This window comes from Notolepis coatsorum (assembly GCF_963971535.1).
Source record: "Notolepis coatsorum genome assembly, chromosome: 7".
Lineage (NCBI taxonomy): Eukaryota > Metazoa > Chordata > Actinopteri > Aulopiformes > Paralepididae > Notolepis > Notolepis coatsorum.
This window is the reverse complement of record NC_140171.1, coordinates 23,852,848-23,876,617: the sequence shown is the minus strand read 5'-3', so window position 1 is coordinate 23,876,617 and position 23,770 is coordinate 23,852,848. Positions and strand designations below refer to the sequence as shown.

At 44.7% G+C, this 23,770-nt stretch overlaps 1 protein-coding gene across 1 annotated transcript in view; it reads right to left on the bottom strand.

The window, feature by feature from the left end:
• ctnna2 (catenin (cadherin-associated protein), alpha 2) overlaps positions 1–22,634 on the bottom strand; it is a gene marked incomplete at its 3' end in the record, with an annotated part of 136,868 nt that extends 114,234 nt beyond the window's left edge. The window contains 5 exon segments of the mRNA XM_084318213.1: positions 12,285–12,357; positions 12,360–12,439; positions 12,442–12,501; positions 13,005–13,161; positions 22,549–22,634. Coding sequence (XP_084174339.1) covers positions 12,285–12,357; positions 12,360–12,439; positions 12,442–12,501; positions 13,005–13,161; positions 22,549–22,584 — 406 coding nt within the window. The 5' untranslated portion in view covers positions 22,585–22,634.
• Positions 22,635–23,770: the final 1,136 nt, after the last annotated feature.

Sequence of the window (23,770 nt, the reverse complement as noted above, 5' to 3'; positions counted from 1 at the left end):
AAGTTTTCATTCATTCATTCATTCATTCATTCATTCATTCATTCATTCATTCTGTATACGAGCAGCCAAGAGCAAGTCTAGCCACCTTGTTTTGTGCCACTTGTAACATGTTAAGCAACCTTTTCGAAGCAGAAGCCCACACAACAGAACAATAATCCAAGTGGCATACAGTAGGACCAAATACAGACAATTTGATTCAACCGTGAAATTGGAAGGAATTAGGGATGTTCAATATTGGCTTTTTTACCGATACCGATATACCGATATTGTCCAACTCTTAATTTCCGATACCGATATCAACCGATACCGATATATGCGGGGCTTATAAGCTTTTTCAACCTGCTGTATAGGTTGACCTACAATATGTAAAATCTAAGTAGGATCAAGTGCTAATCTTTGATTGGACCTGAATATCATACAGACAGATTTAGAAATATTAAGAACCAGCTATATAGAGTTAAACTTTTATCATTTGTGAATAGAGTGAATACGAGAGGCCCCCAGGCAACTCCCCTGTGGGACACTGCAGTCTAACCCTTTACTGCTTGAAAAAGCACCATTCAAATAGACCCTCTGAGACCTAGAGGACAGATAACTCCTGAAAAAGGAAAGAGACAAGCAATTAAAGCCATAGTACCTTAATTTTTCTATTAAAAGATCATAATCTATCACATCAAAGGCTGCACTAAAATCCAACATAACGGCCCCCACCAGCATTGACCTGTCCATAGCTGAGAGCCAACGATCTGACATTTGTGCCAAAGCAGTGCAGGTTGAATGACCGGCCCTGTATGCATGTTGGTGTTCAGTCATTAAACCATTCACTGAAAAGTAGTCCTGGACTTGCTCAAACACAATTATTTCTAATAGTTTACTAATAACAGGTAGAATGCTAATAGGCCTACAGTTAGGACCACTAAAAGTTAATTTAGCATCTTAAGTGTTACTATGCACACTTACTAGTATTATCATTTAGTCTCTGATAGACAGTGTGTACTTGCATGTTTACTAGTATTATCATTTAGTCTCTGATATACAGTGTGTACTCATAGGCGGAGTTTGAACTTGACGCCAGGGGGTGCGACTGCTTGGCGAACGATACCCGCGATTTTTTTGACCTTTATTTTATTATTTTAGCGTTTTTACAATGCCCTAACCCCTAATTTTTTTTTTATTTAGGTAGTACAGCAGCACACACACACACTCACACACACAGCACTACGGGGGATCATTTTTAACTGACTTACTCTTAATCATTGACAAAGTGACAAAGATAAAGAAGGAAATACTAAAATAAAAAGACCACAACAAGTATATTGCTGCTCCACTAGACCACTTTACTGTACCAAACATGACATACAAAAATAACAAAATACTGTGCAACACTCTGCCAAGCGCACAGCCGCGCACACGTATGCATAAAGTAGGTTGTCAAAGGCTGTACAAACAAAAGTTCACATTTTCTAATAACAGCATTATTAGACATGCCAATCCAACGAAAGATGTGCTGGTCGCGCTGGAGAAAAGAAAAGAAAAAGATGTTGCGTTTGTCTTTTACGTGTTATTTGTTATTCTAAGATGCTAATTCATCTGTATCTGGATAACCAATACACGGATTCTGTCGGGGCAGGTAGCGTTATTTCGGGGAAATTGATATCTATAGTCTGGTATATTTTTCGTCCATGAAAAATGGAGGCTCTAATTATTATTATTCATAGAGACTCTCGAGCAATAATAATTATTACAGCCTCCATTTTTCGTGGACGAAAAATATACCAGACTATAGATATCAATTTTCCCGAAATAACGCTACCTGCCTCGACAAAATCCGTGCATTGGTTATCCAGATACATTAATTATCATCTCAGAATAAGTGGCTTTGTACAAGCGTTACAATGTACTATCGCGCGGGGCATTCTGCTGCTGCTGCTGCGAATGGTGGTGCTTGGCCGCACGTTAACCCTTTCACTGCCACACTACAGAAGGTTCGCCTTATAATGTGATATGATTACTACTATAAAATGAATGTATTGTAAAACAAAACATAATAGAATTCAGAATAAATAAATTAAAATAAAAATAATCTTGATTTCTTTTTTTTTTTTTTTTTTTTTAAGCAATTTCACCCCCGGCCACCAGGGGGTGCAATGCACCCCCTGCACCCCCATAAACTCCGCCCATGTGTGTACTATGCATGTTTACTAGTAGTATAATTTTGTCTCGAATAGACAGTGCGTACTTGCATGCTTACTAGTATTATCATGTAGTCTCTACTAGTATTATCATTTAGTCTCTGATAGACTGTGTGTACTATCTCTACTAGTATTATCCTGAATTGTTGACACATTGCTTTTAGTGCACCTGATATACTGACTTATTGACTTGCTGGTCGTGGAGTGAGCATGTGTGTTATTACTCAGGCTAAAACCCATTTACTGTGCCCCTGCGCAATAACAAGGAGCAACGCCACCCAGCCTCTCTAAATGGCACAATAACTTTAGACCATATATCAGTTATTTATCTACGCTCTCCAGGCACCACCTTAATGATCGACTTTCAAATTTGTCCTTTTTTTCCCTTCTCTTCTCCTCGATGAGAAGATTAGTTTAAACACAGAGACGTAGCGGGCAGCGAGTGGTGTCTCGGGAAGAGGAAGAGGAGGAGGAGGAGGAGGACGAGGGGTGGGGGCTGGGGGTAAAAGAGAGCGAAGCCATAACCACTTTCCTATTAGGCTATTGATTTTCCTCTCTCTCAAGGACAAGCCTCAATCCTAGGCCCCTGTGTGTAGACCGTCTGTCAGGAATCTATGGTCCTGCTTTACGGAGCCGTGTGCCGCAGTCGCCAGCATTAGCCACGGCTGTAAATCTGGGCCCGCGCGAGGCGCGAGGAAGAGGGATGGGCAAACTGTGACAGGGTCAAAGGTCAGGCCGCTCACGACAAGCGGTCTGAGCTGACATGGCAGCTGTCAGAGAGGCAGGCGAGCGGGGCAGCGCATAAACACACGCACGGTCACACAAATACACAATCTCACACACACACACACGGACGCACGCACGCACGCACACAGCAGTGCACGTGAGCAGAGTTGATCGAAGAGAAAAGCCCCGCTCCGGCTATTTCCATCCTGGGCGATCTTTACCCGCTCGCCCGCTCTAAAACCATTAATCGCGTGAAAGCCGACGCGGTTTTGAAAACCCGGAGCCCGGATGCACTGATAGGCTAAGAGGAGTCGCTCCCGTCACGAAGAACAAAGTGAGGCGAAGTGTAGGCTATGTAGGCTATTTATTATATATATATATCGCACACGTTCCCCGAGGAGCAGTGAGTGAAGCCCAGCCTCTCTCAACCTTCTCGCCCTCGGAAGTGAGAGCAGGCGTCAGGCAATATAACGGGTTCCAGCGTCGGGTAATATGTCTGAGTAATACGCCGGAAACTTTTCTCTAAATGCAGCATCATGAGAGGAACGGAGCAAATCTGAGCGGTTTGAGCGACAGATATTAAATTGTGCTCCACGCTCAGGTGAACATACCGCCACTCCCAGCCGGTGCACGAGCGCTAGTGCATACACGTGCACACACACACACACACGCACGCACGCACGCACGCACGCACGCACGCACGCACACACACACACACACACACACACACACACACACACACACACACACACACACACACACACACACAGAATAAATGCTAAAGTCTGCAAATCTGAGCGGTTTGAGCGTCAGATATTAAATTATGGTCCTCGCTCAGGTGAACATGACGGCCCTCTGCTCCGCTCCCACATGCTCTGACACACACACACACACACATGCACACACACACACACACACACACACGCACGCACACACACACACACACACACACACACACACACGCACACACACACACACACACACGCACGCACACACACACACACACACACACACACACACACACACACACACACACACACACACACACACACCACACACACGCACACACATGCACACACACACCACACACACACACACACACACACGTACACGCACACACACGCACACAGAATAAATGTTTCACAAACGTGCGCGACTGGGAATAGAAAAAAGGGGACTCCATCAATGTATTCCACTAAAATCGGCGCTCAAGTCGCTTAGTGAAATCCTTGGTGACAACTATTGATTTTACCGGCAGAGTCTAGTTAATTGGACTCAATGCCCTCTAAAAAAAAAAAAAAAAAAAAAAAAAAAGTGTGTGGTCTTATATCCCCTTCCCTTTGTTCGGCTACACTTAATCATCTTTCCCCCCAGCTATGGATTTCTCTATGCCTGTGTTCAAATCCATAGACATCGCTTTTGTGAGGACAGAGGGGGGGGGGGGGGGGAGGCAAAAGTTCACGGGGATCAATAAGGGTGCTTTATGGTCCACATCAGATGTGCATGGTAGCTCTTAAAAACCCCTAACCACCGCCGGTAGGAGGGGAGAAGCACAACAGCCCTCCATCAAAGAGAAATATGGAGCCCAATGAAACCCTGGGCTGCCACAGACTCCAGTCCCGGGCCGTGACGTCTCAATTAAGGACCTCAGCGGAGCGTGCAGCCGCAGCCTCCGCCGCCGCGCCTCCCCAAAGTTTAGAGAACGTCTCCTCCTTTAGGCATCTCTAGCAGCAGCAATTTTCCTGCCAGCGAAAGAGAGAACATAATAAACAAAGAAATCTTTTCTCTCTTTTTTCCGAAGGGGATCATTCATAATCGTTTCCACCGGAGGTCAGTAGGGGGGGGGGAGTAGGAATGCTCTAATAATATCACGTTAGCCTATAATAACTAATAAATAAATCAAGAGACGGATGATAAATAAAGAGAGGAGGCTAGCTGCAGAGGGGAAGTCGGGTTGTTATTCAGACGCTCGTTTCTGCCCGGCGACTCAGGCAGGATCGGATCCCAGGCGTTGGGCGCCTCCGGAGAGCAAGGCTGGCCTGGCGGAGGATTAATCGAGCGCCATAGGTGCTGCTGCACCACGTGTGGCTGGGTTATGCTCCTGTGGAATTAACCACCCCCTCCCCCCCCTCCACCCCCTCCGTGTCCGTGAGATCCGGCCACTATACTTAATCAATTAATTAACTCAATCAATTAAATTGAGTTATGCTATATTGGAACAGAATGTGCTTAAGTGCCATATAATAACCCCAATTGGTCGGTAGTTCATCATGCTGGGGAGTTTGACCGCGGGGAGAGGACCGTGCGCGTGCGTACGTGTGTGTGTGTGTGTGTGTAGGTGTACGTGTGTGTGCGTGTGTGTGTGTGCGTGCGTGCGTGCGTGCGTGCGTGCGTGCGTGCGTGCGTGCGTGCGTGCGTGCGTGCGTGCGTGCGTGTGTGTGTGTGTGTGTGTGTGTGTCTGTGTGTGTGTGTGTGTGTGTGTGTGTGTGTGTGTGTGTGTGTGAGAGAGCGAGAGAGAGCACACGTGACTACGCGCTAATGCTGTTTGTGACTTTATCGGCAAGCAAGGGAACTGGTAGGATGGGGGGTGGGGGTTGGGGGGTGATTGTGTCTCTCAATTAGCCCAGCGGATGAGAGTAACGAGAGAGACAATAGATATACCGCCTCACTAAATTGGTTTTAATGGGAGAGATAGAAAGTGGGGCGGGGGGGGGGGAGGGCGGGTGGGGGCCGGAGGAAGTAGAGGAGATGGAGGCTGCTGAGGTGAAGTAGGAGGGATTGAAAGTCCTTATTTGATTCTGTCTCAGACCCAGAATTGTAAAAACGATCACTTCCACTTGATCCCAACTGTGCTCCTTTCTCCTTTTCCCCGTCCTCGTAACAGGGAGGCGAGTGCGAGCGTAACTCACACTATATATGTAACCGTTTTCCCCCGGAGAACTAAAGACATCAGGTGGTTTCGAAACGGGAGGCAAAATATGATATACTCTTAACGCAATACCTTCAAACCTGATTTACACCCTTCTTCCACACTCTGACTCTGTTTACCTCTTGATATCTGGATCTCGAGCTGACATGCTAGAAACCCAACCCCTGCCCCCCCCGCCCGCCCACCCGCCTGAACGTTCCCCAAACCAGCTGCCAGAGGAAGTCTTTACTCCTCACTGCATCCGTCCGCCAGGTGCGACTTGGGAGAGAGAGTGTCGCAGCCGTGGCGCGAGGAGCCAATCTCCACCTTGGGTGACATGTACTGGCCCCGGGCCTGATCTGTCACTAGGCGGAATTGGGGGACTCCTGAAATCTTCCATGAGACGGTGGCGGCTGATGTGGGGGGGGGGGGGGGGGGGGGGGGGGGGGGGGGCGTGGATGAGAGAATTGTGGAGGATGATGAGGAGGAGGAGTGAACACAGGTGCCGTCGGGGGTATAAACGGAACAGTAGGACGCAGGGCAGCGAGGTAGTTAGGGTCTGTCTGTTTGTCACGGACCAGACTGAGGTGCAGTTATGGGTGTCGTTAGACCAACTACTGCTCTTAACAATATACTGTGCGTCAATGTTTATGAGAACAGGATTACTGTTGCTTAATTTTCTCCATGTACTGTATAAAAATGAAGAACATAATTCACATTGCTTTATTTTGTCATATGTACTGTATATACATTAGTAGAGAGATTAACTAGGAGCTAGACAGTAGAGATGAACTAGGAGTTAGACAGTAGAGATGAACTAGAGCTAGACAGTAGAGATGAACTAGGAGCTAGACAGTAGAGATGAACTAGGAGCTAGACAGTAGAGATGAACTAGGAGTTAGACAGTAGAGAGATGAACTAGGAGCTAGACAGTAGAGATGAACTAGGAGTTAGACAGTAGAGATGAACTAGGAGCTAGACAGTAGAGATGAACTAGGAGCTAGACAGTAGAGAGATGAACTAGGAGCTAGACAGTAGAGATGAACTAGGAGTTAGACAGTAGAGATGAACTAGGAGCTATGCAGTCTAGAGATGAACTAGGAGCTAGACAGTAAAGATATGAACTAGGAGCTATGCAGTCTAGAGATGAACTAGGAGCTATGCAGTAGAGATAAACTAGGAGCTAGACAGTAGAGATGAACTAGGAGCTAGACAGTAGAGATGAACTAGGAGTTAGACAGTAAAGATGAACTAGGAGCTAGACAGTAGAGATGAACTAGGAGTTAGACAGTAAAGATGAACTAGGAGCTATGCAGTCTAGAGATGAACTAGGAGCTAGACAGTAGAGATGAACTAGGAGCTAGACAGTAGAGATGAACTAGGAGCTAGACAGTAGAGATGAACTAGGAGTTAGACAGTAAAGATGAACTAGGAGCTAGACAGTAGAGATGAACTAGGAGTTAGACAGTAAAGATGAACTAGGAGCTATGCAGTCTAGAGATGAACTAGGAGCTAGACAGTAGAGATATGAACTAGGAGCTATGCAGTCTAGAGATTAACTAGGAGCTATGCAGTAGAGATGAACTAGGAGCTAGACAGTAGAGATGAACTAGGAGCTAGACAGTAGAGAGATGAACTAGGAGCTATGCAGTCTAGAGATGAACTAGGAGCTATGCAGTAGAGATGAACTAGGAGCTAGACAGTAGAGATGAACTAGGAGCTAGACAGTAGAGATGAACTAGGAGCTAGACAGTCTAGAGATGAACTAGGAGTTAGACAGTAGAGATGAACTAGGAGCTAGACAGTAGAGATGAACTAGGAGCTAGACAGTCTAGAGATGAACTAGGAGCTATGCAGTAGAGAGATTAACTAGGAGCTAGGCTCCAAAACTGTGCATGTATCCACCTGTATGTGATGTACTTTCGCTAGATGGTTTGGAAGATCATGTTTTTCCGCACTGATATGCAAAAGACTAATAGCACTTGTGGCAATGAGCGTTGTCAGCATCGACTCTAGTGAAGTGTAACCAGACGTTTGAGCATTTAGCTCTCTCTGCCACTGTCACTAAGAGCAGGGTCTGTGTGTGTGTGGTTGTGTGTGTGAGAGAGAGAGAGGAGAGAGAGAGAGAGAGAGAGAGAGAGAAGAGAGAGAGAGAGAGAGGAGAGAGAGAGAGAGAGAGAGAGAGAGAGAGAGAGAGAGAGAGAGAGAGAGAGAGAGAGAGAGAGAGAGAGAGAGAGGCGGGAGATAGTTGGCCCCCACCCCTTGCATATATATGGATTGGGAATAGTGAAAATGCATCATACAAATCTGAAATCGCATTGCAAATTAAAAAAACTGTGTTGATGCGATGAAATATCCAAGATAACGTCCATGTAGCGTAAATAAAGAAGATCTATTTTCTTAATTCCTCCAATACCGATAATGTCAGAGCTTATCAATACTATGGTCTCTAATATATATATACAACTATATACAAAGCACTAAATGAAACAGGACCAAGCTACAGTACATTGCAAATTCTCTAGTCAACTATGTGCCTCCTAGAACATTGCGATCATCTACTACTGGTCTATTGAAGGTTCCAAGCCACAGTCTAAGGAAAATCGGGATGCAGCCTTTGCAAACTATGTACCAAAGTTATGGAACACACTACCTATGGACATAGGGTATACCGGTATACAATATACAATACAGAGTAAAATGAGTAACAATGAGGTACAATGCAGAAATAAGAAGTACAAAATAAGTACAAAACTTAGGGTAGAGTGCAAATGAGGTATGAATGTAGTGCAAATCTCTTTAATAATAGATATATAAAGTGTGTTAAAGTGTCTAAAGTGAGTAAAGTGAGTGGTAAGGTGAGTGTTTGTTTAAAGTGAGTGTGTACATGTGAATGTGTGTGCAGTGAGTGTAGATGATGGGTTGTTACATAGTGTCACTGTCATTGAGCATCCTGATGGCCTGGGGATAGAAGCTCCTTCTGAGTCTCTCTGTACTGGCCATGAGACTCTGGTAGTACTTGCCTGACCGCAGCAGTTCAAAGAGGCAGTTGTTTGGGTGACTAGAGTCTTTAATTATTCTCTTAGCCTTGGCCCTGCAACGCTTGTTATAAATGTCCTGGAGAGTGGGAAGCCCACCTCCAATTGCGCATTCGGCTGAACGGGCCACTCTCTGCAGTCTGCTGCGGTCTTGTGCGGTGCTATTCCCAAACCAGGAGGTGATGTTACCAGTCAGGATGCTCTATTGTGCACGAGTAGAAGTTCTTGAGGATCTTCTGACTCACTTTGAACTTCCTTAGGTGCCTTCTTGATAACACTGTCAATGTGTGTGGTCCATGTCAAGTTCTCGGATATGTGGACTCCGAGGTACTTAAAACTGTTCACTCTCTCGACCGGTGCCCCGTCGATGCTGAGGGGGCTGTAGTCCTGGCCCCCGACCTCCTAAAGTCCACAATCATCTCTTTCGTTTTGATGACGTTCAGGGAGAGTCTGTTCTCCCGACACCACCGCGCCAGGTCCTCTACCTCTTCCAGGTAGGCCCTCTCGTCGTTGGCAGAGATCAGGCCCACCACGACCGTGTCCTCAGCAAACTTGATAATTGTGTTGTTGTTCCGCTGTGCCACACAGTCATGTGTGTACATCGAGTAGAGGAGGGGGCTCAGAACACAGCCCTGGGGGCCCCTGTGTTGAGAGTGATGTATGAGGAGGAGGTGCAGTTGCCTGCTCTCACCACCTGGGGTCTTCCTGTCAGGAAGTCCAAGACCCACTGGCAGAGGTCATAGTTCAAGCCCAGGTCCCTGAGCTTGGCTATGAGTTTGGAGGAGACTATGGTATTGAATGCTGAGCTGTAGTCAATGAATAGCATTCTCACATAGTTCCCCTGCCTCTTGTCCAGGTGTGATGCTGCTGTGTGCAGCACATTGGCTATGGCATCCTCTGTGGACCTGTTGGGGCGATATGCAAATTGCAGGGGGTCCAAGGTGTTGGTGTGTGTGTGTGCGCGTGCTTGCGTGCATGCGTGCGTGCATGCGTGTGTGTGTGCGGGTGTGTGTGTGTTTGTGTGTGTGTGTGTGTGTGTGTGTGTGTGTGTGTATGTGTGTGTGTGTGTGTGTGTGTGTGTGTGTGTGTGTGTGTGTGTGTGTGTGTGTGTGTGTGTGTGTGTGTGTGTGTGTGTGCCTGAGAGAAGCATAATATCTACACTTTACAAATGGATGCCCTGATATCAAGATATCAGGGCGAAGGGTATCAGGAGAATCTCCCTCATAATGAGACGAGAGAGACAAATGTGAGATGCCTCTAATGGAGAAAAAGTGACGCTATCTCATTCATTTTTGTCCAATAGCTCCAAACTAATGACCTAAGTCTATTGAGCTTAATTACCCGGCGTTGCTGTCACCAGTCGCTTAACTTTGTCGCAGAGATACACGAGACGTCTCTGGTCATGGGGACATTAGCAAACTAAATAAATACTTCATCTCAATGAAAAAAAAACTGATTAGCAAACTCATTATCCTTGTAACAAGATATTAAAGAAACATAACAAGGACCATGGCATTTTTCATTAGAAACTGAGGGACCCAAGATGGTAAAATATACCTCTCCAGACAGTGTCTCCATGGGAAATGTTAATACAAAAGACCATACATTAAACTATACATCCATCCCTACAATATATGCAATACATTAAACTACACCTCCATACCATACAATATATATCATACATTAAACTATACATCCATCCCTACAATATATATATAACATACATTAAACTATACATCCATCCCTACAATATATACCATACATTAAACTACACTCCATACCATACAATATATATCATACATTAAACTATACATCCATCCCTACAATATATATATAACATACATTAAACTATACATCCATCCCTACAATATATATAACATACATTTAACTATACCTCCATCCCTACAATATATACCATACATTAAACTATACATCATATATATAATATATACCATACATTAAACTATACCTCCATCCCTACAATATATACCATACATTAAACTATACCTCCATCCCTACAATATATATCATACATTAAACTATACCTCCATCCCTACAATATATACACAATACCATACATTAAACTATACAGCCATACCATACCATAGCATACATTAAACTAAACATCCATATCAACCATCATTAAACTAAAGCTCCATACCATACCATACATTAAACTATACCTTCATATCACACCATACATTAAACCTCCATCACGCCATACATTAAACTACAGCTCCATACCATACATTAACTCAATCAGGGCCAAAAAGGCGCTGCGTACCGTGTGGTAAGAAGGCCACCGCTTTAAAGTATAGAATACATGGCGGTATTTGCAGGGCTCAAACTATATTATATCATAGCTATGGATATAATACTATTGCCCATTTGACATCGAGTATCTATCGTTCAATTTGTAAAAAAAATACAAATAAAAAATCATCCATACATTCCCGTTTTATACCGTGGTGAATATGAGTATAGTTTTAGAGTAATCCTGTCTAATCCCAGAAAACCGACGCTATGCAGCAATACGTGCATTTCACTCAAAACCGGGCCGTTTCTCGCCTGTATCAACAATCAATCTGAAATCAATGCTATATTATCGGTATTATGTTTCATCATGAATGCATGAAAGGGTGGGTGCTTTGATCGTCACCAACGAATACGTTACACACACACACATACACACATATGCTCGGATCGCAGTAAAGGGATTCTTGGATCAATGCAAGATTGATCCCATATAGCCCTTACCTTGACTAGGATGTACTCCAAAAAGAATATTCCGATGATCTGATCGCCATTCCAAGTATTGATGTCGATTGTGTTGCCAACATAATCCACCAAAGAACATGAACCGGGAGCGCTTGATTCTCCTCAATCCATGCGTTATAAACGCTTGTCCTGCCCGACAAGGAAAACCCCGATCGACACACAGCTCAAGACAGATAGTTTCAAAGGATGTGCAATACCGGCCAGCAAGCGGCAGTATTGGACGTTTGCGATCTCAGACTCATTCCCATGATAACACAGGCTCCCTCGATGGATTATGAATGGGAATATCGAATAAATGAAATAACGATAGAAAACCCGACTTTTCTCTGGTTGGCGCACAAGCGACGGCGAGTTAACCCGACTTTATTCGTGAGTGGCGTCCAATGAGTTAAACTATACATCCATACCATACCATACATTAAACTACAGCTCCATACCATACCATACATAAACTACATATCTCAGTCCCTACAGTAAAGGCGTACCTCTTCCTCCTCCTGTGCACTCATGTGTTTTCTGTTTATTTTAACGGTTGTTTCTTAGCTTAGGCTATTGTTTGTTACACGTTCAAAACAAACCCAACTCAACTCCCTGACTTCAATTCAGTGCAGTTCACCGGCCTAGTGTGAGCAGGACACTGACCCGTCTCGGACAGGAGCTTGATGGACTCCAGCACGCGCTCGGTGTAGACCCCGGGTTCGTGTAGACCCCGGGTTCGTAGTTCTCCATCTCGGCGTTGATGATGTGGACCACGCGGGCGACCCTGCCCCGGATGGCACCGGCGGTGCGGTCCAAGTGTCCACGTCTCCCTCCTGCAGCGCTATCACACACTTGTTGACGTCCTCCAGGATGTGATTCTCTGGAGGGGCGGGAGGCAGAGAGAGTGAGAGACAGCTGTGAATGGAAACGCTCCAGGCTCCCAGACAAAACATCTACCGCCACCGCCAAGTGTCCTTCGGTGTCCTTTCGTAGCAGATATCCACTCCTTTATTATTGATTTATTTGTTCATTAGACGGGAATAGAGATGGGATTTTTAATTATGTGTCATTTTTGTTTTCTGCGTCGCTAATCATATACAACTAGCTGGCTGGTTACTAGACTTGTGATAGACATGTCTGTTTGTGCAGACATGCTATTATGGCATCAACATACAGGCATGAAAGGCTTTTGTTTGTCCCTGATAAACCACTTTCTTTCAAATGAAGGACAGATTGCTGTAATAATTGGCGGAGGTTCCTCACAAAAACAAAGAAAAAATATGCTTTCAGCCGCCGATCAAAACCAAAGTCAACGGGGTAAGAAGACAAATGATTACTTAAGAGCAGCAGTCGCCATGGGGACTGACTACGGAGCGGCCGTACCTGAGACAGACAGGAAGTCGTCTACGGAGGTGATGTCATCCACGGCCTCTGTGAGGATGCGCACCTGCTTCTCCCACTGGTCCTTGAAGACGTCCATGTTGTCCTGGGCCACCTTGCTCTGGGGGCGGGCTGCCAGCGTGAGAGCGGCATTGATCACCTATAGTGTGGGAAGAGGAGCACATGCAGGTTGAGGTTGTGCATTGGAGTGTGTGTGTGAGCAGGGGTGTAAAAAGTACCCAGAAATTATACTTAAGTGAAAGTATGGGTACCGTCTCAAGATCGTACTGAAGTAAAAGTCAGAGTATCTGGCTAGAAACACACTTGAGTAAAAGTAAATAAAGTTTCTACTTTTAAATGTACTTACGTACTAAAAAGTAAAAGTTTAAACTTTTTTTCTGACTGTCTATTCTTCTGATAGCAGGTGTTTAATCAAAGATCCCCTCTTTCTAGTCTTGCACAAGGACCAATCAGCATGGGTATGGACGGGTTCATTTTCCATTGATGGGATTTGATTGGCTGTTTTTAAATAAAGTGTGGCCGCAGGATTAATAGCGTCAACGTTAGTTCCGCCAGAGAAACAAATATACTAATAAAAATTGTTGGACCTGCGAGATTTGTACTTTGTAGGTCTGCAATTTAAATGTAAGGAGTAAAAAGTATGTTTTTTTTCTCTGAAATGTAATTGAGTAAAAGTATACAAACCTCGAGTAAAGTACAAATCCCCAAAAACAGTACTTACGTATTGTACAGATCCAGCACTGAAAAATCAAACCTCTACTGCGCCTCTACCACTCCTCCACCACTCCACTCCAAGCTGATTTTGTGACTCCTATTGTTCTGGACCGGGCCAGATTTCACACCTCCACTGCCTCCCACAGGCTGGGGAGATTTTCATCTTAAATTTGTATTCGTCCCAAACGCCCCAGCTCCATCCGATTCCTTCGCTTTTTTCACTGTTTACTTATCATGCATTGCAACACTAATATATGGGCAGTACCCCAAGTCAGACTGCCCATATAAAAATTATATTTGGGGTCTGAGGGCAGTAGCCCCCGACCCCCTCCCTGGGGCAGCACTTCAGTTAAGTACCCTCCCTTTGTTCACTTTGGGAGCTAGCCACCATCCCCCAAAATATAACACCTGAGTGCTAGTTCTATAGTGGCAGCAGACCAGCAGCAGAAGTGAGTTGAATTTGCAGTGCTGCATCTGTAATGAAGTACAATTACTCAAGTACTTTACACCCCTGTGTGTGTGTGTGGGGGGGGGGGTTAGGGATGTCCTGATACTGATACCAGTATTGGGATCGGAGGGCGGACAAGTGGTATCGGGACATCCCTAGGGGTGTCATTAAATTGTATTCGAAATACTAATAATAATAATCAATAGCATAATCAACCGCCATGTTCGCAATCATGCTGGTTATTTGTACCGAAGGAAGCAGAGGCTGCGTTCTGCGTTCCTCTTAGTTTGTGAAATCAGTGGGTACATTATACACTAAGCAGAGCAAAATTATCTTTTGAAGACACCTCGACACATTGGCTTTGAGCTGGCGTGTGATTGATCATCAGAAGAGGGGCCGTTTCACTTCAAGCCAAAAAAAAAATCAAACGGGGCGCACGCTCTATAGTAGCTCCGCGATGAATAAGACGAATAGCGCTCCGCTAAACTGGGCATATTAAGTGCCCTCATGCCTCTATTAAATGGCCGGCATCCAGGTGATTTTCCTACTCAATCAGGGAACTTGCGGTAAATTGACAGGCCTAAATGGGCCAAGTGAGTTCTGGAAGGACACTTCTAAGTCACGCGTGGAGCCGTAACAACGTAGCTGACACGTCGTTGCCCTGCTCTCTGAAGACCCCCCCCCCCCCATTCACACACACACACACACCTATACACACACACACACACACACACACACACACACACACACACACACACACACACACACACACACACACACACACACACACACACACACACACTCACTCACTCATTCTGTACGCCGACGATGTGCCGCCAAATGTTGCTCTAACCTGCTAGGTACGTTTTTCACCCACCAACACCAACACCAACACCAACACCAGCACCTATACCTCTGCCGGCTTTGGTTCTACTCTGTATGGTATGCAACTACCCTAGTGTTACTCTGTAAGTTACCTCCCCTCTGGGGGATCCCACAGTGCTCCCTGCTGTTCAGTTCAGTATGCTGTTGTGCTTTATCTTCTGTGTGACTTGTTGTGCTTTAACCTCTCTTGCAGGAGGGAGCACCCCTAAGAGTAGAACCATACGGCGCTTTACCAGTGCATGGTACCGGCTCGCGACTCGACTCGACTCGACTCTACTGGAATCTACTCTACTCGCTTTTCTACTCGCTTTTGGTACCAGGTACTACCGCTGCAGGTAGTCGGCGGGGGGCGGGTTTTCAGGGACAACCGTCGCTGATTGGTTTAACACACACACACACACACACACACACACACACACCCACACACACACACACACACACACACACACACACACACACACACACACACAGAGCACAGCTGCGTGTGTGTCTGTGTCGTAGAATGATATGGTCTGTGTGTCTGTGTACCGCTTCATTCATAAAACAAGAAAGTACTCTGGTAGTGATTCAGGACCAGTTTAGAACGAGGGGAGGACATTTCTCTTCGATGGATAACGTTAAAGTAAACGCACAAAAAAAAATAAAAGACTAGAGGAAAGAGAGAGAGAGAAAGAGAGAGCAGCGCCGGTGGTGGTTGAGCGAGGGGCTGTAGAGAGTACAAAGCAGGAATGAGATAAATTACTTTCTGATTGTTTCATGGCGATTACGTTCTAAAGCACAAATAAATACCATCGAACGCTCAGCAGATGATTTACTGTGAAAAAGAGACGCTATTATAGTTTAATTTTCCTCCCTCTGCATTTCTCCTTTCCATCCATCCATCTTCTCCCACAGGGTGCTGTAGCCAACCTCATATTGTTGTTGATGTAAAGTTACATGTGTTAAAAACATTTCTTCTCCAGAGAGAGACGAAAAATCTATATTGCGCTGTCAGAACAGTCTTGTGTTTGCAGGTTACTGTAAAGTATTTAATGTTCGCTATTATTGCTATTAGGCCACCAGCATGTATAGTTGTAGTCACGGTTTTGCATTTTCATGTTCAGCATTGTCGTGAAAGCCATGGGACTAGTATGCAGGTATCAGCCAGGTGTGTAGGCTTGCCCTCTTACAACCAGACAGACCTACAGTATCAGCCAGGTGTGTAGCCTTTCATTGATTGATTGATTGATTGATTGATTGATTGATTGATTGATTGATTGATTGATTGATTGATTGATTGATTGATTGATTGATTGATTGGAAACTGTATTAACAGATTGCCGAATGGGTACAATACAGTATGGCTCAATACAAAACAACTGCTAAGAGGATGCAGACCAGAAAAAGACTTTCATCTTGTTTACATCGGGGTCCCCCATTTTCAATTCATCAATTTGTGGTTGTAAGGGCTACACTCTTACAACCACAAATGCTCATTCCATTCGCTCACAAAGACCACAGAGAAGGCAGTCGCGTGCCATTGGAGACAGAAGGTAGCCACCCTAATATGATTAGAAACATGTTGTTTCCTTTGAGTCAACACTAAACGCCATTTATTCCGTATTACAGATTCATTTCTTTTCTGATACATAATAATTTTACTAGGCACGCTGCTGGAAGCTGTTGCCAAAATTCAAGACTACGTTTCAACGTACAATGATATTCTGTTCTTCCTGAGGAGACTCAGGTCCTTCAATGTTTGCAATAGACTGCTGCAGTCATTCTACAGTCTGTAGTGGCCAGCGTCCTCTTCTATGCTGTGGCATGCTGGGGGGGGGGGGCTATACACCAACTCGAGGGACACCAACAAGCTCAACCAAGCTGGTGAGGAAGGCTCCGTGGTGGGGAGTCGAGCTGGTCAGACCTAGAGGTGATGGCAGAGAGGGGGATGAGAAGAAGTTGGCTGCTATCCTGGAGAATCCCTCCCACCCCCTATATGACGAGCTAGTCAAGATGAGAAGCACGTTCAGCCACAGACTCATACCCCCCGACACTCAACCTAACCGCCTCGGACAGTCCTTCATACAGCGGCCATCACGCTCCACAACAGTGGGCAGGGACTGCTGCCAGACATCCAACTAGAACTAATAGGACCCAATGTAGGACAATAACACTACCTTATGCATACTGCACCTTATGTGAATACTGTGATACTGTGAATACTGTATATTTCAGTTAGTTAGATCGTAAATTATAACACTACTGCACCTTATGTGACACTGTGAATACTGAATATTTAATTTAGTTAGATAGTAATTATATTGACTTATTTGTTTACACTGCTTGTGTTGTTTTTACTACCTGTACCCTCCCCCCCCCCTATCCCCCATGCTGCTATGATGCCTGAATTTCCCCAAGGGGATCAAATAAAGGAATATCTTATCTTATCTTATATACAGAGCAATGCTAATATGGAATTGACTCCCAAATCATATTACGCAACATAATAATACATATGGGTTTAAGAAAAAGCTGAAAGATTATTATTTGAACATTTATTTTGATAATTAACAGGGCTGTACTGAATATATATATATATACATATTTTGCTTCCCGCATTTGAATGTTCTGTTGAGGTTTTTCCCGCGGCTGTTTAAGTGTTTGCTGTGACATCAACCATTGAGTAAGGTCACATGGGCTATCTATGTTAAATGTTATGTATCTATTGACTAGATCATGAAGCATTTGGTCAGAACCTATCTATTTGCTTTGTCTAAATGCAGTGCGTTATTTATTGTTTTTGAATATGTTTTGTTTAACCCCCTCCCGGCCTCCATCATATAAATATTACCTATTATTGTATTGTTAATTTTTTTTTCTCATTGAATACCATTATTCACTTCAGTCCTCACCATACATATAAAATATTCATCTATTTTCAGGATTCTAAACCGTTAATAAAAACATACAAACTTGAGTGTTAAAATGTAGTGTATTGTTAAAAAAAGATTTTCATGAATACCATTATTAACTTCAGTCCTCACCATACATATCAAATATTCATTCATTTTCAGGATTTTAACCCGTTAATAAAACATACAAACTTGAGTGAGAATAACAGCATTTGGACTGCGTAGCCTACAGATGGAGGTGTCTTGTGGTAACATGGAGAAAAAGCAAGAAGGAGGGCATCTGCTCACTCTCTCTCTCCGGTGAGCTTGACCCTCTCTCCTCTCTCTCTCTCTCTCTCTCTTCTCTCTCTCTCTCTCTCTCTCTCTCTCTCTCTCTCTCTCTCTCTCTCTCTCTCTCTCTCTCTCTCTCTCTCTCTCTTCTCTCTCTCTCTCTCACCCCTCTCTCTCTCTCTTTCACACACTGTCTCTCTCTCTCTCTCTCTCACCCCTCTCTCTCTCTCTCTTTCACACACTGTCTCTCTCTCTCTCTCTCTCACCCCTCTCTCTCTCTCTTTCACACACTGTCTCTCGCTCACTCTCTCTCTCTCTCTCTTGGCGAAGGGCCTCTTCCCTCGAGTCAGAAGATCATTTGTCATACATCATACATGTGTTTTTCCCCACGTCTCTCGTGGAGCAGTGTGTGACATCATGGCACGATAACCTTCTGGAAGAAGTTATATGCTAGCACTCCTTCTCCTGTCAGACAACCACCTGGATCTGACACAACATGCGACTAGACTTGTCTGTCAAAAATGGTTTTATTCGATGTCGGAAGGCGACACCAAAATAAACACCAGGCAGTATATCTATCCCTTTAGCCTGGTGATGGAAAACCACAAAAGTCGAGTCGAGTCGAACCGGTACTAAAGAGGCATCACCGTATATCGCTGTTGCCATTTATTCTGCATGACAATAATAATATTGGTTAATAACGCGGAATAATATTGGTTAAACTAATGACTGATGCCTGACAGAAGAAGGACCATTATGGCGGCTGCTGTGCGTGACCCAGAGCCTGCCTCCATCCCCTCCCTCCCTCCCTCCTCCTCCCTCCTCCCTCCCTCCCTCCCTCTCACTGATTACTCCTTCCTCAGTAGAACAACTTTTAGCTCAATTAGTTTGATGTTTGGGCAGATTATTTAAGTTTTTTAAACTAAGACAAACGGCGAGGTCAGGAGGTCGCGGTTGTGCAAACTTCTCTCTCTCTCTCTCTTCTCTCTCTCTCTCTCTCTCTCTCTCTCTCTCTCTCTCTCTCTCTCTCTCTCTCTCTCTCTCTCTCTCTCTCTCTCTCTCAATCTCTCTCTCTCATCTCTCTCTCTCTCTCTCTCTCATCGTGGCTACGGCTCTCTCTCTTCTCACCTCTCTCTCTCTCTCTCTCTCTCTCTCTCTCACCTCTCCTCTCTCTCTCTCTCTCTCTCTCCCTCTCTCTCTCTCTCTCTATCTCTCTCTCCCCTCCACTTTGTCCCGCCTCGTCAGAGAGAGAGAGAGAGAGAGAGAGAGAGGAGAGAGAGAGAGAGAGAGAGAGAGAGAGAGAGAGAGAGAGAAAGTGAGAGACTTGTATTTGCTTAGGTTTTTGTGGGTTTCCTCTCTCTCCATCTCACGGCGAGCATCGCCAATAGGCAACAGGGAAGTAACTTGTGCCGTCGTTTCCAAAGTTTGCTCCCTGCTTCAGCCTTGACTTGCCGGAGAGGGGGTCTCGGTGGGGTGTTGCACAACAGTGCACTGAATCTTAAACCCCCTCCCCCCTCCTCCTCCTCGCTCTCTTCCACTACACTCCTCTTATCCATCAGTGTGTTGCGGGGTCTCCTGTGAATATGCCCCACCCCTTAACCTTGGAAACAGTGGATCATTTACCACCTACTCGTTTGCCAGCATCCCAAGGACCAGCACTCCAAGAATCTCTCTCGTCCCTCCCTCTTGCTGTCTGTCTTGCCTCCCTTGTGCTCTGCACCCCTCTCCCCCTCTCTCTCTTTATATTCTCGTTATCTCTCTCTCTCTCGCTCTCTCGCTCTCTCTCTCTCTCTCTCTCTCTCTCTCTCTCTCTCTCTCTCTCTCTTCTCTCTCTCTCTCTCTCTCTCTCTCTCTCTCTCTCTCTCTCTCTCACAGACTCTTCTTCCTACACTTACAAAGGTGCATTTATAAATAAGGTTCATGAAAAATGTATCACAGCAGGTGTCAAAGCGAAGCGGGCATCTGAATTAGATGAAACATGATAAGGTTTTTGCAGGCTAGATACACTCACGTTATGCCATATGATGCATTATACATGGCATTCTCTCCCATCTCTCTCTCTTTCTCTCTATGGCTTGACATCCCCTTGGAAGTTGATCCGGAGTGCCTTGCCGATGCACTGTCATCTGCACCGTTTACTTTCTCACATTCTTATATTCAGAGTTAATTATATTGTTTACATACATCTATTTTACACATTTGTATTTCTGTTATAATTTGATTGCCTATATTTATGTCTTTCTACTATTACTCTGCCCGTACCTGTACCTCTCCTCCCCCCTCCTGCTATGACACCCCGAATTTCCCCAAGGGGATCAATAAAAGGAATATCTTATCTTAATTACGTTCTGATAATTACATGATCGGATCTCCCCTCCAGATCTGAGGATCTCCGCACTTAGAGAAAAAAAGAGAGTGAGGGAGAGAGAGAGACAGACGGGGTAACCTATTGTCAGACCCATAGTGGGCACTAATAAGAGAAAGACAAGAGAAATCAGCACCAATCAGGAGCACTTACAAGCTTTTACAAAAAAAACAAAGGCACAAGTAGGCCTACATTAACCCGTTCACTACCACACTACCAAAGGGTTAACCCTTCCACTGCGACAATACAGAATGTTAACCCTTTCACTGCCACACGACAAAGTGTTAACCCTTGCACTACCACACTACAGAAGGTTAACCCTTTCACTACCACACCACAGACTTCTGTAGTGTGGTAGTGAAAGGGTTAAACAGGGAGAGGTCGCACCACAGTGGGTGCGCTCGCAGGAGAGACGCATCAGGGCAGAGGTCTCAGCCTACCTCACAACTCAAATAAACTCCAGAGAGATGTACAAAGACACAGCCTGGGGGGGTAACGTTAGCTTTGCCTAATAGTACCGGTTGCCTTCAGCTTAGCGTAATCTTAGTGGTGGTGATGGATGCTAGCCGCTAACATTAGCACCAGCAGGCCACAGAATTCTGTAACGTGTATCAATTCATCGTACATTTTATAGCTTGGCTTTCTCTCGCTTAAAGCAGCAAAGCACACTGGGGTTATATGGTAGGTAGTTATGAAGCTTTATTACATGGCGTTTTTCACATTCGCCGAAATGCTTGCTTGTGATTGGTCAATAGCCCCCAACAGCGGTGAATTATTTTTCGATAACCACGGTGATTATTGTTTTTCGCAGCTGGAGTAATCAAGCCCCACTGACACACACTGTTTCAGTGCAGCCAATCAGACACACCTGCCGGGCTGCCCGCGATAATAATAATCACTTTATTTGGGCTGACAGAGCCACAGAACAACTGCGATTTGTCAAATGAATTAGGTATATTGTTAGTAAGTTAGCCATGTAATAAGCGGGATAATGTATAGCTATACTCGGTCATCATCGCAAAATAATTGACCTTCACTGACGTTTAAAACACCTCGCCGAGGAGGCTCGGTATTTTAAACTCTGTGTCGGTCAATTATTTTGCGACAATGACCTCGTAGCTATACATTATCCCTTACTTAGTGGCTTAACCTTTGCTAGCCAGTAGCCAGCCCCCAAACTGTAGCGCATATGTATCAAGTGCCACTGAGTGTTAGACATGGGATATACAGAACGCACATAATAGTTGTTGACATGAATCTTTATATCCCAATTCCCCCAGGGTCCGGCTTCAACTATAGGCTTGCCTGGTCTTGTTCCTCTGCAAATTAAATGCTTTTGAAATCTCTGAAAAGTAATCAATCACCCGCTTCTTCAAAACGATCTGTAATCTGAGGAGTATGTCTTGTTGTTCTTTACAGTATAACTGTGACTTTGTAACCAGATTACTGTAATACTATCACAATGTAATGTGTTACTCCCACCCACAATCTTCAACCAATCATCCGTTGCCCACCTGGACACCCACGGCGCTGCATCGATCCTGGTTGGCGAGGGGGGGGGGCTCTCATTGAATTGGCTTTCTGAGGTCTCCTCCCTTTTTTCCCATTAGGTTTTGTTGGAGTTTTGTTGTAAAGACATGTTGGCTGCGTTCACACTGCAGGCCTCAGTGCTACATTTTTATTTATTGCTCAGATCGGATACTTTTTTGTTTGGCTGTTCACATTATTATAATAAGTGTGAACTGAACTGATTCCATGTGATTTGTGCGGTTGAAAGTGAATCTGTGTCACATATGAGCAAAAGAATCACCTGCAGTGTGAACGCAGCCACTGAGACACGTTGTAATTACGGCTACACCGCACAGCTACACCGCACAGCTACCACGTACAGCTACACAGTATACACATTCGACATGACTCGACTCAACGAGACGATGGGTTTCCGGCGCTTACCTGTGGGCAGAGGCTGTCGATTTGGGTGGCGGCCATTCGGACCAACTTCACGCCCTCCTCGTTGTTGGAGATGGAGCAGGCCAGGTTGGCCACCTGCAGAGGGTAGAGAAGAAGACGCACACGTAAGACACTTCAGTTCCCGTCCAGACAAGGTGCAACATGAAAGTACTCACCGGGATATAAATGGTAAATGGTGCATTTATGTAGCAGCTTTTATCCAAATCTCACATTCACCCATCCACTCACACATTGGCGACCATGCGAGGTGCCAACCTGCTCATCGGGAGCAGCAGTTAGGGGGTTAAGTGTCTCGCTCGAGGACACTTTGCCCGGGAGGAGCCAGAATCGAAACTGGGAACCTGGCGATTATCAAACGACCTGAGCCACTGTCGCCCTCTTGATATTGCATCTTATAATAATGTCTCACGTGGTAAATGTTTTTGTTTTTATATAGTATGTTGAGGATCCCAGAGGAATAGGAAAACACATTTAGGCTGAACAGATGCAAAAGACATAAGAAGAACACGATCTGTAGTACTCTGGAATGATGTGGCATACAAACGTATCACCTTATAACGTGATAACTTATTGTTTTAACATAAAACGTTTCACGTTATAACGTGATACATTTGTATGTCGTAATAATGTGAAAATATATTGTTATAAAGTGAAAAACATCTTGTTATAACAATAAACCTTTCGCATTATAACGTGCTACTGATAATTTTCTTCTGTTTCTGGTGTGGCAGCAATACACTTCCGTAGAAGTCTTTAGTAGCACCAGGACAACATTTAGTAGCACCACTTAAATCAACATGCAGCATAACACTTAGTTTTTCTCAATTTCATCACCACACACACACACACACACACACACACACACACACACACACACACACACACACACACACACACACACACACACACACACACACACACACACACACACACTGTACACACACACACTTTTTAATTTATTGTATTGAAATGGACTGACAGCGTTCTTCAAATGCAGTCAATAAAAATATATTGGAAGTCTCTATGTCATTAGGAGATGTGGTTGAATTGGCAAGCATTTTGCGAACCAACAGCACAAAGCCAGACCCAATTATGTATTGAGATGGAGTTTTTCTCTAAGCAAGTTCAAGTCATTTGATATGATGATTAATATCAAAATAGTATTGTATTGAATTGTATATAGATATATATTGAGTTTCTGTGG